Here is a 15,385-nt window from a genome sequence, read left to right as displayed (position 1 = left end):
CATTCTATACCAACAGCCAGTACCTGTGCATGTTGCCCTGTGGTACACAATGTCAAACATTTTCCCCCCAAGATGCACTATCAATCTCAATATAACAAAGTGCTAACACTATTACTAGTGTTACCATTGCAGCTTTAGCAAAAGATTTCACTCTTCTGCTGTGTTATATTTGTTTTTATTGCACCTTGAGATAATCACGACTCAACAATCCACATCTTTTAACAAAATCTTGTTGTATTTTTGACATCTGCTGAAAACTTTTGATTATCATCATTTAAAAAAAAAAGATGGGACATTCATCTTTTCTTTTTTTCAAATTTGCAGTTTATGTTGTGTGCAATCAGTTTTTTTTTTTTTTTTTTTACATATCAACATGTATAAAAATTTGACAACAAAAGTTGGAAGAAATACAATATTCATAATATATAATAAAACCTGCTCTGCCCTTAGAAACAAAATGAGATTGCTTTACAGTAAAATAAGAGAGGGAAAGTGAGGAGTCATCCAAATGTTAACAATCTTTCACACAATAATGCTGACAGTTTTTTATATAACAAGGTCACAAATACCTGTATCAGATTTATCAAAGAGAAAAAAAAAATTCTTTGCAATATTACGTAATTTTTTCAAACATATAAAAAAATCATTTTATTGATGGAATAGATAAAAAAAAAAAAGACAAAACTTTTAATGAAAGAGAGAGCGAAAACTTGTATTAAAAAAAAAACCACAAAACCTCGGGCAGATTCAACTTTGAAAAGATATTGCGTAGCAATTTAAGCATTTCTGTAATATTAACAATAGAACTGATAACAAAATCAGCCAAATAAATCGATAAAATACACCAAGGGCAAGAAATTTTCTTTTGGCAAGAATGTTCCAGAAACGAACATCTTTCAATAATAACATGTATGAAACTTTCTTCTTAAATTATGAAAAGTAACATTGTAATATTATATAACTATTTAAGAGTCGACTAGTATTCCAATTATATTTATCAGTATCACCCTCACAATTTTTCATCTCCATTAACTTTCACACTCTCGCCCACTCATGGTACAAACCATGCGAACATGACCTTCTTCCTAGCACCATGCTCTCATGCTTTCTGTACAAGCATACTGGAAGAAACTGTGAATGAACAATGAGTTGATGAAGAACATTTAAAAAAGAAAACAAAATGTATACATTGTATAGAAAAAAAGTTACTAACCACAATCTCTTATCATTTCTCAAACAGAACCAAAAGCATTAAGACACTGTTAAAATACCTCACCAAAATCATTTCACCTATGACCTTTGCTTATAAGGATTCAGCTTGACCTTGACTAGCTTAAGGTTTAAGATTTTTTTCTTTCAAAATTTGACTGACCATGACCTTTGACACTGTTTTCAATTTGATTAGGCCTTGACTAGTGTGTAAGGTTGACCTTTGCTGCAAAAGGTTAGAAAGTTCAGTTACGTACTCAAATGAACATGAAGACAAGCATCTTTACATTCATCTTCCTTCTAGAAATGATGCATGTAAAATGTTGAGTGTTTTAATTGCACATAAAAGTGATGAAAAAAATATAGATGGTAAGCACCTAGTTGCTGATGTGTTCACTGCAAACCTAGAGAATATTGATGGCATGATATTCTACCAGGTTTACTGGCCCTACCATAACTCTTTATAATAAAATCAACTTTTATCTTAATTAGAAATTAAAACTTAAGCCAAAACAAACATTATATGTATCAGATCATGAATATGTATATAGTAATATCATGGTAAGTTACCCAATCAAATCGGATTACGAAATTTGTTTATATTGTCTCAATACAATGACACATATTGTAATTCATTGTTGTATTTTGCACAAGCATCAATATGACTTATCAAATATTGACATTGAATCCAATACAGTATTAGGTTTCACGTTATCTTTTAACGTCACTGCTGCTTTTTACCAGTGACATGACTCATTGGCAGGGCCCAAATTAACAGCACAAGACGCTAGTGTGTGTGACCAGTACCAGTGCTCATGTTGGATGATTCACCCCTTAACTTAGGTTGGCATGAGGTAAAACAGTGTGAATTTGACTAGATGCATTTGTTCAAAATAAAGCTTACTGCATTATGAGTATTTAGTATGTACATTCATCATCAATAATAAGTGTATAATCCAAACGCATGACCCAAACGGCCCCACCACTCATTCTATCTTCTGTCACCAGTAACCATACACCATGATCATCGAGTGGATAGTACGATTAATGATGCGTAGCCATGGTTCAGTCCTTGAAATGCTCCAGTGGTTTTCATAATATATATACAGATGAATAAATAAGAGTGTTTGTATATAATAAATAATGACTTTGGAACAATGGTTGACAGATATTACTAGTCTGTCCTTGTCGTCCCGACAACACACATAACCTGTAGCAGGTCTCACCTATATCGAACCTAGGTCTGACCAACTACACAACTACATAACGGCAATAACAAACTTACAGTTGCATCCAATAATGAAAAATTTTGATTTAATACTGACAGTTGCATGTGGATGCAGTAAAACCCCTCAATTTCCTCCCAAACAAACCCAACAAAACTGTTTCAGCACAATGGAAGCATTGAGGTATTTTCCAATGATCTCAAGGGGATTCACATTTCAAGGACTGAACCAATCAGAATGGAAGAATCTTAAAAATGGCAGCAAGTATTTCAAAATCTCCAATCAGTGCTGATTTTAAAAATAAAAACATACAATCAAATATTACAAAATAAAGTGAAAAAGCACCAATTCAGCACTGATGAGAACATTGCACTTCACAGTCTGGTCTGAGAGTTAAATAGGGCGAATACTGTTGATGTCAGCTCCGCCTTGGCTCTACAGTTCAACATGACAACACTGCAGAGTTTATCACATGACCGCTGCTTGTTTTGCCAACTCCTTTCCAATCCTATCTCTCACATTGACCTCTTATACATCAGTAGGGTGTGAATCTCTGATAGGCCCCGCGATACACTGTGGCCTGAAACATCACACAATACCATTACTTTTTATCTATCCGTATTGACACCTCTGCGATCAATTCATTTTGGTCAATTTCCATTTAAAAAAATTTTTTTTTTTTAAAGAATTTGAAACAGATCTTAAAATATGAACAAATTCATGTGTAAAAACCAAGCCATTTGATGGTACCTGTTAAAAAAAGAAGCAGTCCAACACACATCAAGAGGCCATATATTCAATTTCATCAACTTGTCTGATATTTACATAACCATCAAATAACACCAATATGTGTACAATTATATTTGTATTACAATAATGCCAATGGTTTCCTAGGGGCTATGCATGTCACATGCTGGCAGACAATCAGATTAAACAACCCTAGGGTCATTCCATAAGACATCTGAAAATGTCTGTGTGGGTCAGTTTTTCAGACACTGTTTGTGAGTAGCCACACATTAGGAGCCCTTAGGCCAACATTAGTTCTCATACTTCTACCAAACCTGGCATTATGGTCAAAAATCCAATTCTAGCTAGACACAATGGGTTGAGAGAAATTCCCCTCTGTGGCTATAACAGGCGATGTAAGTCTGTACATACTTAACCATACAACACATCATTACAATTTACATCCACTTGCTGAGTCATACTTTCCATTTGCAAAACAGATGAAATACAAGATAGAAATCATCAAAATAACAAATCTAAATTCCTTACCTGAAGCGTAAATGTAAGTCTAAAATCTTAAAAACAAGAAATTAACAGAGAAAATCGAGACTTACTCCATAACCAGCAACTGGTCCAATACTGTGTCCAAGGTAGGGGTCTGTCGCATATTCTCTCCCAGCATACCTGGTTTTTGGAAAGACAGAAAAAACTGACCAATACATCATGTTGAAATTTCAATAATATTACTGTCAGCATTGAAATCTCTAAAGACAGTCGCACAGTGATTAATCTACAGGCGAGTCCCCGGTCCTGTACTCATACAATTTTGATGGGACTCAAACAATTTCAGGACTTTTACATTGCATGACCCATTTTATTTAATGATAAAATTGAAAAGAACCCACAAAAATAAATTGGAAACTGATCACTGTCGTATAGGGATATGAAATCTACTGTAAAATAAATAGGTACACTATAATCTTGGACAAGTTTCTCATTTATCATTAATGAATTAGAATTGTATTTCGACTTTTATGTTTACTTACGGAATGGACCCTGCAGCAGCATATGTTGCTCCTGTGGCAGCCATGGCGGCAGGGATTGCGTAGCGAGTGGCAGCGGTAGCATAGCCTGCAGCCGCTGTGGGGTAGGGTTGTGTCGTCACCAACTGGGGGAGCAAAAAACCGCAGAGCACGTATATATACATGTAGCCTTCACTAGATAAATGTATGCTTTAAACTACAACAGAATAGTCTCAATAAAATGTATCCACTTAACACTATTATAATCACGGAGTATAACTACTAGTTGATATAGTACCTCATGCTTGAAACAGAAAGGGATACAAGTCACACCAAATATACTTTTCATGTATTATTAAATATGATGCATCTTCCATCTGTGTAATTTTGTTTTTGACATATCAGATCTCAGACCAGCTTTTTTCTTTTTTACTCCAACCTAAGAGTTTCCTTCATATAATGATTAAATCAATACTAAGATATCTTGACAAATATTCTAGTTCTTCACCTGAAAATTCCACTAAATTCTTTTTTCATGCTTTTTTTCAAGCTTCAAGTAAAACATTAAGAAAAGGATTGCCTTTTCAAAAATCTGTGACCTTATCTAATACTGCTTCATACACTTCAATGTCTCCAAGCGAAAAAGTTCAAAACATTAAAAATGTGTTAATATTTCAAGGATTCTATCTGAAATTTGTTAAAAAAAATTTGTTCAATATTTGTGCTGGAGCAAAATGATATCAGAGAGAAAGTTGTACATTAACTCATCAGCTGAAAAAAGTGAAACGATAGGAAGCTAGACTGACAAAAGACACAGAAGGGCATGCGAGGATGTTTACCTGGTATCTTTCAGCGGCTGCATACGTTGCCGCTAGGAACGGGTCCTGGTACATGCCCCTGTAACATGCAAAACACCCACATGTCATACATGTCAAAAAACGTGTATGACTCTTGACTGGTCCACCCCGGTGACCAGTCCAGTGATTCGTCAAGAGCAAACAAGGCTGATACAAACATTACATTAACAGGTAACAAACATCTGGCAGAATCTGACAATTTATATTTTTTTCCAGTTTTAAGATATTTGTATATCAAAGCAAACCAGAAAAATTCTTTGTTTCGTTATTCCTGGATCATAAGAACTCTGTTGATGAGAATGAGATTATCATTTACGTTCCCTTAATAACATCAGAGATAACATAAACAAAGTCTTATCCACTTAAATCTTCTAATCATTTCTAGAATATGTTCCATCTCTGCTTTCCAACAGTAAAAATGTAACAGTTACAATCTAAAACGCAGCCAGCTTTGCCAATTTTAAACACTTAAACGCATTATTCCTGTCAGACTCTGGATGCCAAGAAAAATCTCTAGGAGACTAGGAAGTTTAATTCATTTGATACAAAGACAACAAGTCTTTAAACGTAAATATTTAAGTATGTTGCATGTATACTGTGTCTAATGATATTTTTGGATCAGAAGGATGGTAACAATGTAACATTAATGGTATATCCCACATTTTAGGATGCAATACTATAACTTCCCAACAAGCAAGACATAAAACATGGAGAGAAATTCTGAAGAGAAGTGGCCAAAGAGGCCTGCATCATCCACATTGACATATAGGTAATCATGCAAAAGGATTAAACACCTTTTCCTTTATTTTCTAATTGGGCTCAGCCATAAAAGGAGTCACTTGCTTTATGATTCAACACTTACGTCCTCTTTCCTAAAAGTTTATGATAACTTTAGTTAAAATACTTTAATTTCCATTTTGCCCCATCCCTTTGCCCCAAGAATTAGTCTAACTCTTAAATACCAAAACAATGGGTTCCAATAACAACCAAATTTAGTAAAATTTCAGTTAGCTGTTTTAATTTAGAAATGTTTAAAGAAAAAGTTGCAGATGATTAACATGTGCTAGAGCATGAACCCACATGGCTCTTAGAATATTTCTTCAAATCTTTATGCATGATCTCACAAGGGACATAACACTCTTTCTGAAGGTGTTTACTCTCATAAGGGATAACACTCTTTATGAAGGTCAAGGTCTCATCACACAGCTCAACTGTATTCCATGAACAGAACAAGAAATCAGATGTGTATTCCGTCTTTCAGCAACGGTACACACGAACCTTGTTAGTATTATAAACTAAGAAGTTTTTTCTGACCAAGGTAAGGTTTCCTTTAACAATATTTTAGACAGTTCTATTGTTTCCCTGGTGGAACTTGTGATTTATCATACCAGGGAGACACTGTAAGTGAACATGTATTCTGTCAACGTGAATGCAGAAATGTGGCTTCATAAAATGTTTAACTTCAAACACTTTCTATATGGTATACTTCCCCATACTTACGCAGTGTAAGGCAGCGCTGTAGCGGTGGCCGCTAAAGGTGTTGGGTGACGAAATGCTGCTGCAGCCGCTGCAGCTGCGGCTACATTTGCGTATGTTCCACGTGCAGCAACGGCAGCTGCCGCCCGTCCTCTGGTCAAGGCCACACCTCGTAATGCTGCAGCTGTAATAACCAGGAGGCTAACATGAAGGGAGAAACATCTAAATCCAACACACACAGAACACAAATATGGGGGCATTCATGCAAATCCATCATCAATGCAAAATCAAATTTCAATAAAAAAAATCGTAAATAAATTCTTGTAATAATAATATAAATGCAAGATTGATGATAATACAACTAAGCAAGAGACCATCTATGATATCCAGGCAGAGTTCACATCAGGACACAAAACAGTCAAAATAACCATGATCATAATGATGCATTTTGCATAGTTTTAGGACACTTACAGACCAATCCATCCATCAATCAATAATGCAGCATTACAAGTTTAGACAAAAAATCAAATTAACATAATTTTGTGATTACTACTCACATTTCCATTCAAAGTTATAATATCAAGTAAACAACACTTGCAATTTTTTAAACTACAAAAAAGGTTTCAGTTCTTCAAAAAGTAAATAATCGTTCACGAAATGAATAGGAAATACATGTAAATGTGTATACGTATAGCATATATGGGGACGAGGAAGCTGCAATGGGCTGTCTATACAGGTCATGATCGCACAAAATTAAAAAAAAAAAAAAAAAAATTGTCACTTATAAGGGGCACACAACTCCATGTGCACATATCAATCCCAATAATTAGTATAAGAAAGTTACAAACATGATGCTCATTGTGCTTCATTGTCATTATGTGTTCTGTTTCAATGGACAATAAATACATAGTGTGTAGTCATGGAACTGTGTTTACCGAGCAAAGCAGTTTCTATAAAAGGTAATACAAGACCATAAAGAGTCTAGGACAAATCACAAACGTTTTCTTTCAATTTAAATCAAATAGTGAAAATTTGACTAAAAGTAACAAAATTTCATAAGTTTATTTTAATTGTTCATCCAATAAGTAAATCTGTTTTAAAAGCAGACATATAGTGCTGTATGAAACTTTGATTTTCTACACTATGTTTTGTCAAAGACTCTTCTGACTTAAGAAAAAGGATGATGACTGAGCAGTTGCTTGTAGTGTTGTAGTTGGTACAATCATATCAAAGAACTGTCCTACTTAATCCAGAAGAAAACATAAACCCCAAGACTTGGAGACAACATACCAGCGCTGGGATTGCCGGCAACTGCTTGGGGAAATCCTACAATACAGAAACTTAATTACCACACTGCCAGAACAGGTGCACTAACATTCTTAAATAATTTCTACTTAAATTTGTTTCAATCCATATTAGAAATTTAATTGGAATAGAATTGATTTCGATTGAATAAAGTTGAATAAAGGTTCTTTAACTACAACTTTGAAATATGTATCATTCCATAATAAGATTATGTATCAAAAAAAGTCTGTAGCTAGGTAATAAACTTTATGATTAACTTCCAAAGCAGAAGTCTTGGTATGTCCCTAAAGATAATGTATTACTGTGATGATACTGATTTTATAGAATTTTCACAAAACCTATAATGATTTTGCATATGGGACACAAGCTAAATGTTCAGTCATCAAAACACTGACATTTTTTTTCATTTGTCCTAACAATAGCTGTCGACCATGCAGGGTTCTTTTTTCATCTATCCCTTTCTTAGATTTCCCATATCCTGATTTCATCATCCCTCCCTCATTACACAGTTTTTATTAATCTAAACTCTGCTCTCTAGTCCTGACTTTAGAAAGCCTCTGACCCTCGTCAGAGTTTTGTTTGTGAAAAAGTCATATTTCCTGACTAAACAATCTAATCTAGAACTCCTACAGCCTGTAACAGAGGCCTTATCTTTACATAAACTCTCAGCCCTCAGAACCTGACTGACTAGGGCTAGTCAAGATGGACTACAGTCTATTAGCCTAATTATCCTTGTCCAACTATCACAAACATGCAGCCTAATCCTGTCTTACTACAGCCTGTATATGAGCCTGTTATGTAAACTGTCTGTCTCTCCTCTGGATGAACTGCAGCTGGTAGCAGCCCCTACCTTTCTGTAAATTAGCCCTGCCCCCCCTGATGTCAATCCAAGATAACAACAACAGTCTGAACCAGTACACACTTTATCTTTATCCCCAAGTGCCAAGTGCTAAATGACTACAGTCTGGAATAAATATGCTGTCTACTAGGTACTATATATCACTGCACATGTGCTGGTCTTGTGCCCAGTAACTATGTTGGTCTAAATGTACAGAAATATGACTACTACATTCCAAAGATTCTTATTCACAATGCTACAATCTCATAAATACACCAGGCTTCTGATAATGATCTTCCCTCAAAATTCTACATCATTCTCAATATAACCAATCATGAAGTGTGTGTGTGTCTGCTAGTAATGATAAAAGAATCAATTCCATTTTGGCAATATCTACGTGATCAGATTCAATACTATTATAGTGAATATATGCTGTAGTTAAAATAAGTTGTCTTCAGGACATGGAAAAATTTTCAAAATTATCTGCTAACTATAAAATATTGTATCCCTATAATTTTCTTATACAATAACGCTAAAGCAGTAAACTGAATTAAGGACAGAGTGATTGACTGCTCAAGGACAAAAATATTCTGAAGTTGCTGTTTACACATAAATCTGTATTTCATAAAATAATGTCACTGTGTTCTTTAGCAGTTTTAACATGAAACAGTGCCTTTAATCATCCATTAAATGAGATCCAAGTCATCCTTTATATGCAATAAATATATCATTCAATCCAATATGGCTTCAACTGCTCTTCAGGTGTTCAATCAGAGTTTGAAACATAACATTATTATTTCAGAACATTGACAACTCCAGTCATCCCATCCTTGTTTTCATCATTCACATTGAACAAGTTTTTTTAATCAAAAAAATATTAAAAATTAACATGATGCCCCCCTACAAACAAAGACAATGGAGTAAGCATCAAAATATCTGATTTACTCCACATAGAAATTCACAATAGAACTGGACATACAACATGCAAGTCTTGAGCAATGTTTCTACCCTCCATAAAAGACATCCACGGAGATACACAACCACTAATTTCCCATCATGTTCCAAAGGTGCATATTTCTGTTATTAATAATGGACAATTTCAAATAAAATTCTCAAGATTCCATCAAAATTCTCACAAGTTTTGAGTTTTGAGTTTTTCGCATTTACCATGATGCAAGTATCTAGCAAACATAGGTTTTTTCAAAATTCCAAAATGTTAATTATTTTTCTACTGCCTAATGAAAATTATTATTAGAAACAAGAAATAGACTGAAAAAAGCCAGATTGGATCCATCCAAGAACACACACAAGACTATGACATTACCAGGCAGGTGGAATCAAATCAACATGATACCCGATACAAGTTATTAATCTTTATTTTCCTCATTGTCATACCTCATCAACAGTTGCATCCTTTCTTGCATGCTGCATGGTTCCAGATTAACATTAGAACAAGTCAACAAGACCCTGATAGATGAAAATCCCAATAGCATAATGGCTATACACTCCTCTGTCTATAATACTCATTGCATGCACACCGGGACAGGACATTGGTCCAAGGATGTTTGTTAGAGGTGCTATATACAGAAGTATAGGTAAATTTAAGTGTTGCCAATAAATATGGAGGCTTCATAAGCTCTGTATAACTTCATAGGTAAACATTTCCCCAATATGTATATGCTGTGTTATCTGATATGTCAAAAGCTGCATAAACATGTCCCTTCTCATTTGAATCCCCATAGCAATAAGCACACCAATGACTATGATCAGTTTACCATAGCAATAAACTTATAATTGACTATGATCATATCACCATAGCAATAAGCACACCATTGACTATGATCAGATCATCATAGCAATAAGCTCATATTTGACTATGATAAGATCATCATAGCAATAAGAACACCAATGACTATGATCATTTGGTGTTGTAGGAAACTTAAAACAAACAAATGACCGCTCACTTCACACCAGATTTATCATCTAGCAGGGTCTAGGTTTAATTTTCTCCATTAATTCGTATTAAGTAAGACATACACAATCAACATACGGATCTTACCATTTGGGATTGTGGGAGCAGCGACAGTTTTTTTGGTCATAACTCGGGCAGTGGCATTGTTAACCTAATTTGTAAAATTGCAACACTTTAGAAAGAAGCAGGAGTGTGGTGTCAACATACCAATCATTCACAACACAAGGAATCTTCTCAACTGAAGGCAACTCATTCTATTTTTGTTTCATTTTAATTAAGTTTTTGAAGGAAAAAAATACAGCACAATTTCAGTTTTACAGAAATTGATCAGGTTGAAAACAAATTCGCTTCATATCAGATATAAATGACTTTTTCTTTCGAGACCACAACATAACAGCCCTGAAAAATTTGTACAAAGCCTGTAGTTAGCTGTATAGTTTCCTCTAATGACCAAAATAACTAAATTTCCAAATGCTTAAAAACTTGTAATCAGTTGAGAAGATGGACTATAATATCTTGTTCTCTTTCAAAGAATTAACCTTTAACATTTAGATATTCTTTGACATTATTTCTCGATCTTTATTTTTAGCTTTCTACTATAATATGGGCTTTACTTTTGTAATATAATTTTCTTCTATTTTCATTGTCATCTAACAAATATAGAGAAGAACCAGATCATGAGAACAAGACTAAGACACTTCCTTGTGAACATAGATTTTGTTCAGTAAAGACAGCTTCATGTAATCATAACCAAATATACATATTGAGAAAGTTTGTTGATTAATGTTGGAAATTTCAATTCAAATTTAATTTTTCTCTAGATAGAAAATCTTTTACGTGATACTGTTAATAAGGTATTTCTCTAATCAATCTTTTAACTCTTGGTTTAATACTGGACTATGTGAAGCTGCCATTACCGACTCTTGACATACATTTATCACTATCAAGGCTAGAGTGAGAAGAGTATTTTCATTTTACTGTCTCCCAAAATCTGTTTTCATTAATCTTCTTAAGTTTTCCATCCATTTTAATCAATATTTCTTTGTTAAGGAAATCACCATGCAATCCTCTGTTTAAAACCATGATTATTTTGGAATTTTGTTGAGTCAAAATTAAAAGTTTTGAATGAAAAATTTCATAATCAACTGAAAATCTCTCATAGTAGCCTTGTAATTATCTAATCAAGCTTTGTGGACGTTTTGCTTGCTTTACAAATTGCTCAAAAGCATTTGAATATGTTAGCTTCACTTATCACTTTCCATTTATACATTTATAAAGTCAAAACTTAAATCATAGAAGTCAGTCAAATGCTTAAAAGTAGTTCAAAATAAATTGAGAAACAAAAAAACTTGCTAGATTATTTTTTCAACAGTATTAGTAAGTCCACAAAACTTAATCAAATATTAGCAAAAATATGCATCATTGATTTTCAGAGCAAAGAAGCAAGTTCAATTTAATTTTCCCCCCTTTTCCTAAAGATTTCAAGTTAGCAAATGTATATGCATGTTTATATAACTAAACTGAAAAATTTATTTCTGAAATAACTGTTTGCCAAAAAAGTAAAAGTGCACATAAAATATGAAATGATACAGGACCAAAAATTAATGAAAACATTTAATATTGAAAATTGTATAAAACAAGTTTAAAACCTGATGATTTATGTGGTAGAAAAGAATGAGAAATATGTTATTTTTATCTAAAACTTGCTTTTTCACTTTCATATAAAAATTATCATTTGGACAAATTCTGCAACATTTCTCTAACCAAAAGGACACTAAGATTGGATGAACACCAGCCAGAATATTAATGCCAGTACACTGAATGTGCAGTGCCATAATCTTAATTACTTTAAATTTGCGCAATGAATTACCAATTTCAAATTTTTGGCAAGATTTTAACCACCTTCCCTACTTCACATTACCAGATGGGAATATAATTTAACATATACTAATATTTATACCCAAGGATCAAAAATAAACGTGAGGTTTTGGTGCTACATTACTGTTCCATATATATTTTAAAGTTTCCAATTTTATGATTAGTTTACACCTGAAGGTATATGTGACTTTAAGTTCAATCTAATAATTATGTTATTAATGATTCTAATAGCTGCCTTGAATCTTAACAAAGGGATAAGCATTTTACAAAATTACATCTACTGTAAGAACTTCTTCTCATTTCTCATGACATAGCAATTACAAGTTGCCATCTTCAACAAGGGCCAGTTTAAATGAAGCCTTTTTAAATTTCAGGGGCTATATTGAGTTTTTGATTGGTCTGCAATCCACTTTTCATGGGCCAGTTTTAAAGGCTAGCAAGCCTTTAGGAGATAAACACTAACAGTCTAGTTAACCTTCTGGAGCCGGTTAAACCAGTCTAGCCAACCTTCAGTCCTGTTTACTTTCAGGGGTCTGTCTGTAACATTCATTCTGACCTTTAGGGGTCAGTCAATAAAGATACTGCCAGTTTTCTGAAGTCGATGTGGGAGACTGCTCACAATTATAAAGCTGATAGAGCTGTTTTCAATTTCATTTTTGTAAAAGCTTTAATATTTGGTGACATTTGTAAAGAGTACAAATACCTCATTATAGAACATGTAAGCCTCTTTGACTGAATTAATCATTTCCTCTAATGAAGAAAAATGGTTTATGACAATGAATGCTTGTACGCTGTCACATTATAATATTTTCATCAGATGTGATTTATTATAGAACACTTATCATTGTGAAACTGACAATTATATTCAAAAATTTGACTGATGTCTCCTATCATTTATCTTAAGCATTTTTATGATAGCCCCCATCCCAGCAGGCATTTCTTATGGGAAATCTCCATTTATTCAGTTCAGAAATCATATGATATGCAGAAGAAAGGAAGATGGTAGTATCTTAAAAACAAATATCTCATATTTTTCGGTGTTTTGCTTCCAGACATGTTTTGAAAACATGGTTCTACGATAGATAGCTGAAGGCACCTACCTACTGGTACAAAACCAGAGCTGGCAAGTAGCGCCTATTTCAATCACTTTGTGGGAAAGTCTTAAGCCGTAAGTATGCTTCACTATCAAGAACGAAAATTTGTGGTGTTGAACCCTAGTTTGTCCAATGGTATCATTTCAACAAATGTCTACATATATATAAACAACACAGCATCAAGAAATGCCAGACACGAACATAAAAAGGGCATAAAAAAATCACCCCAAAAAGGAAGAAAAAAAGGACAAGTTGATGTATTATAAACTTGAAGCTTTGAAGATTATGTTGTTTTGTTTTTGGCCATACAGCACGATAACAGTTTTTGCTTGCAGTGTTGAACACAAAAGACATGAAAACTTGGCCACAAGGTACGGAACTACGAGCACTGAGATATGCTGAAGGTGAATTTCATGACACGACATCAAATGTAGTAGCTATTTGTCACATTTCAAAATTACCCACAATGCACCAAATATACATCGCTAGGGTGATGATATGATATCAAGAGAATAAACAATCAGAAAAGAGACAAAATAAACCAAAAATATATATATTATAAATAAATGAAATTAAGGAAGAAATAAAATAGAGAAATTAATCATGACGGAATGTGGATTGGAAATCATTTTTCAAATTCCCTGCAGTAGCTCAAGACAATTTTGGAACAAAACACATTGTATTATTCATAGTTATGATAGTCAGACAAATGGTACAGGCATTTCTTAATACTGACAACAAGAAAACGGTAAAAGACTTAGCGTTTAGTGTTGTGCTACCACAAAATGGTAAATCATTGACCATGCACCTCAATCTTTCTTCCCTCAACCACAGTGCCGTTCATTTTCTCTCGTGCTCGGTCAGCCTCCGCGCTAGTTTCGAAAGTTACAAAACCAAATCCCTGCATGCATGAGGAAAATAAGGAACATGCTTTAAAATCGTGCAAAACAACATAATGATTATGGCATCAAAATGTAATAATAATATCATCATTTATAATAACAATCAGGATATTTATACATTTCATGCACTTTTCCTGTAATTGTCTTTTTTTCTCTATGAATTTGATCTAAATCATTTGCACTTCCCCTACATTGTGTTACACCTAATATGAGCTGAATATAATGACCATGATTCTAAAATGTCTAAGATATTCCTTTACATTTTCCTGGCTACGAGATCAGGGAGGACATGCTTATTTCTAGGAAGCAGCATGCTTTCATGCCGCTAAGCGGACAAATGGTACCGACATATAACGGACATGTGATCTGACACATCGGACACCACAAAACAAAGGGGGCATAATTACATACAGAGTAGTCTTCCCATAGTAGTAAAGACACTATGAAGTACATACTACAAGAGTATGGGCAAGAGCAACAGCTAATTAGTTCTAAGTGCACAGTAAGACGATGACAGTCAATTTGAAATGTGAGTAACAGGACTTTGTAGATAAACATGGATTTAAATAGATGAGGCTGGCAGGGGTACACTGAAAATAACAGAACATATTTATGTACAAGCCTTTACCCACTAACATATTCTATCCCAAATAATCATATACTATCAACCTTCCCCTTCCCACCTAACAGTATCCTGTCTGTTCTAAGTAGTACTATACCATTTAGGGGTCTCTTATTCATACATTTTTCATGCCCATTCAATACCGTGTCTCTTGGCTATAAACAACTCAGAAAATCCTAATAGGTTTTTCATACTATCACTATATGCCCATTTCAAATTACAATGGTAACTCTAGTCTGTTTAGTATTTGCAGTAATT

The 15,385-nt window shown here is 33.9% G+C and overlaps 1 protein-coding gene across 10 annotated transcripts in view; it reads right to left on the bottom strand.

The window, feature by feature from the left end:
• Positions 1 to 214: 214 nt before the first annotated feature.
• The window catches only part of LOC132551260 (RNA binding protein fox-1 homolog 2-like), a 90,816-nt gene continuing 75,645 nt past the window's right edge, over positions 215 to 15,385 (bottom strand). For 7 of the 10 annotated variants that reach the window (XM_060215377.1, XM_060215375.1, XM_060215383.1 and 4 more), the window contains exons 5-12: positions 14,412 to 14,504; positions 10,719 to 10,782; positions 7,807 to 7,842; positions 6,541 to 6,700; positions 5,024 to 5,080; positions 4,208 to 4,339; positions 3,776 to 3,845; positions 215 to 3,015 (exon numbers count right to left, since the gene is read on the bottom strand). In XM_060215377.1, the coding sequence (XP_060071360.1) occupies positions 2,971 to 3,015; positions 3,776 to 3,845; positions 4,208 to 4,339; positions 5,024 to 5,080; positions 6,541 to 6,700; positions 7,807 to 7,842; positions 10,719 to 10,782; positions 14,412 to 14,504 (657 nt within the window). In that variant the 3' untranslated portion in view covers positions 215 to 2,970. Of the gene's footprint in view, positions 3,016 to 3,775; positions 3,846 to 4,207; positions 4,340 to 5,022; positions 5,081 to 6,540; positions 6,701 to 7,806; positions 7,843 to 10,718; positions 10,783 to 14,411; positions 14,505 to 15,385 lie in introns of all 10 variants that reach the window. The other 3 variants (XM_060215376.1, XM_060215379.1, XM_060215378.1) reach the window with 3 other exon arrangements.

The sequence above is a fragment of the Ylistrum balloti genome, unplaced genomic scaffold, assembly GCF_031769215.1.
Source record: "Ylistrum balloti isolate Yb309-2 unplaced genomic scaffold, AGI_CSIRO_Ybal_v1 Utg370190, whole genome shotgun sequence".
In the NCBI taxonomy this organism is placed as follows: domain Eukaryota; kingdom Metazoa; phylum Mollusca; class Bivalvia; order Pectinida; family Pectinidae; genus Ylistrum; species Ylistrum balloti.
The sequence above is the reverse complement of the archived record's forward strand: the minus strand, read 5'-3'. Positions and strand labels throughout refer to the sequence as shown.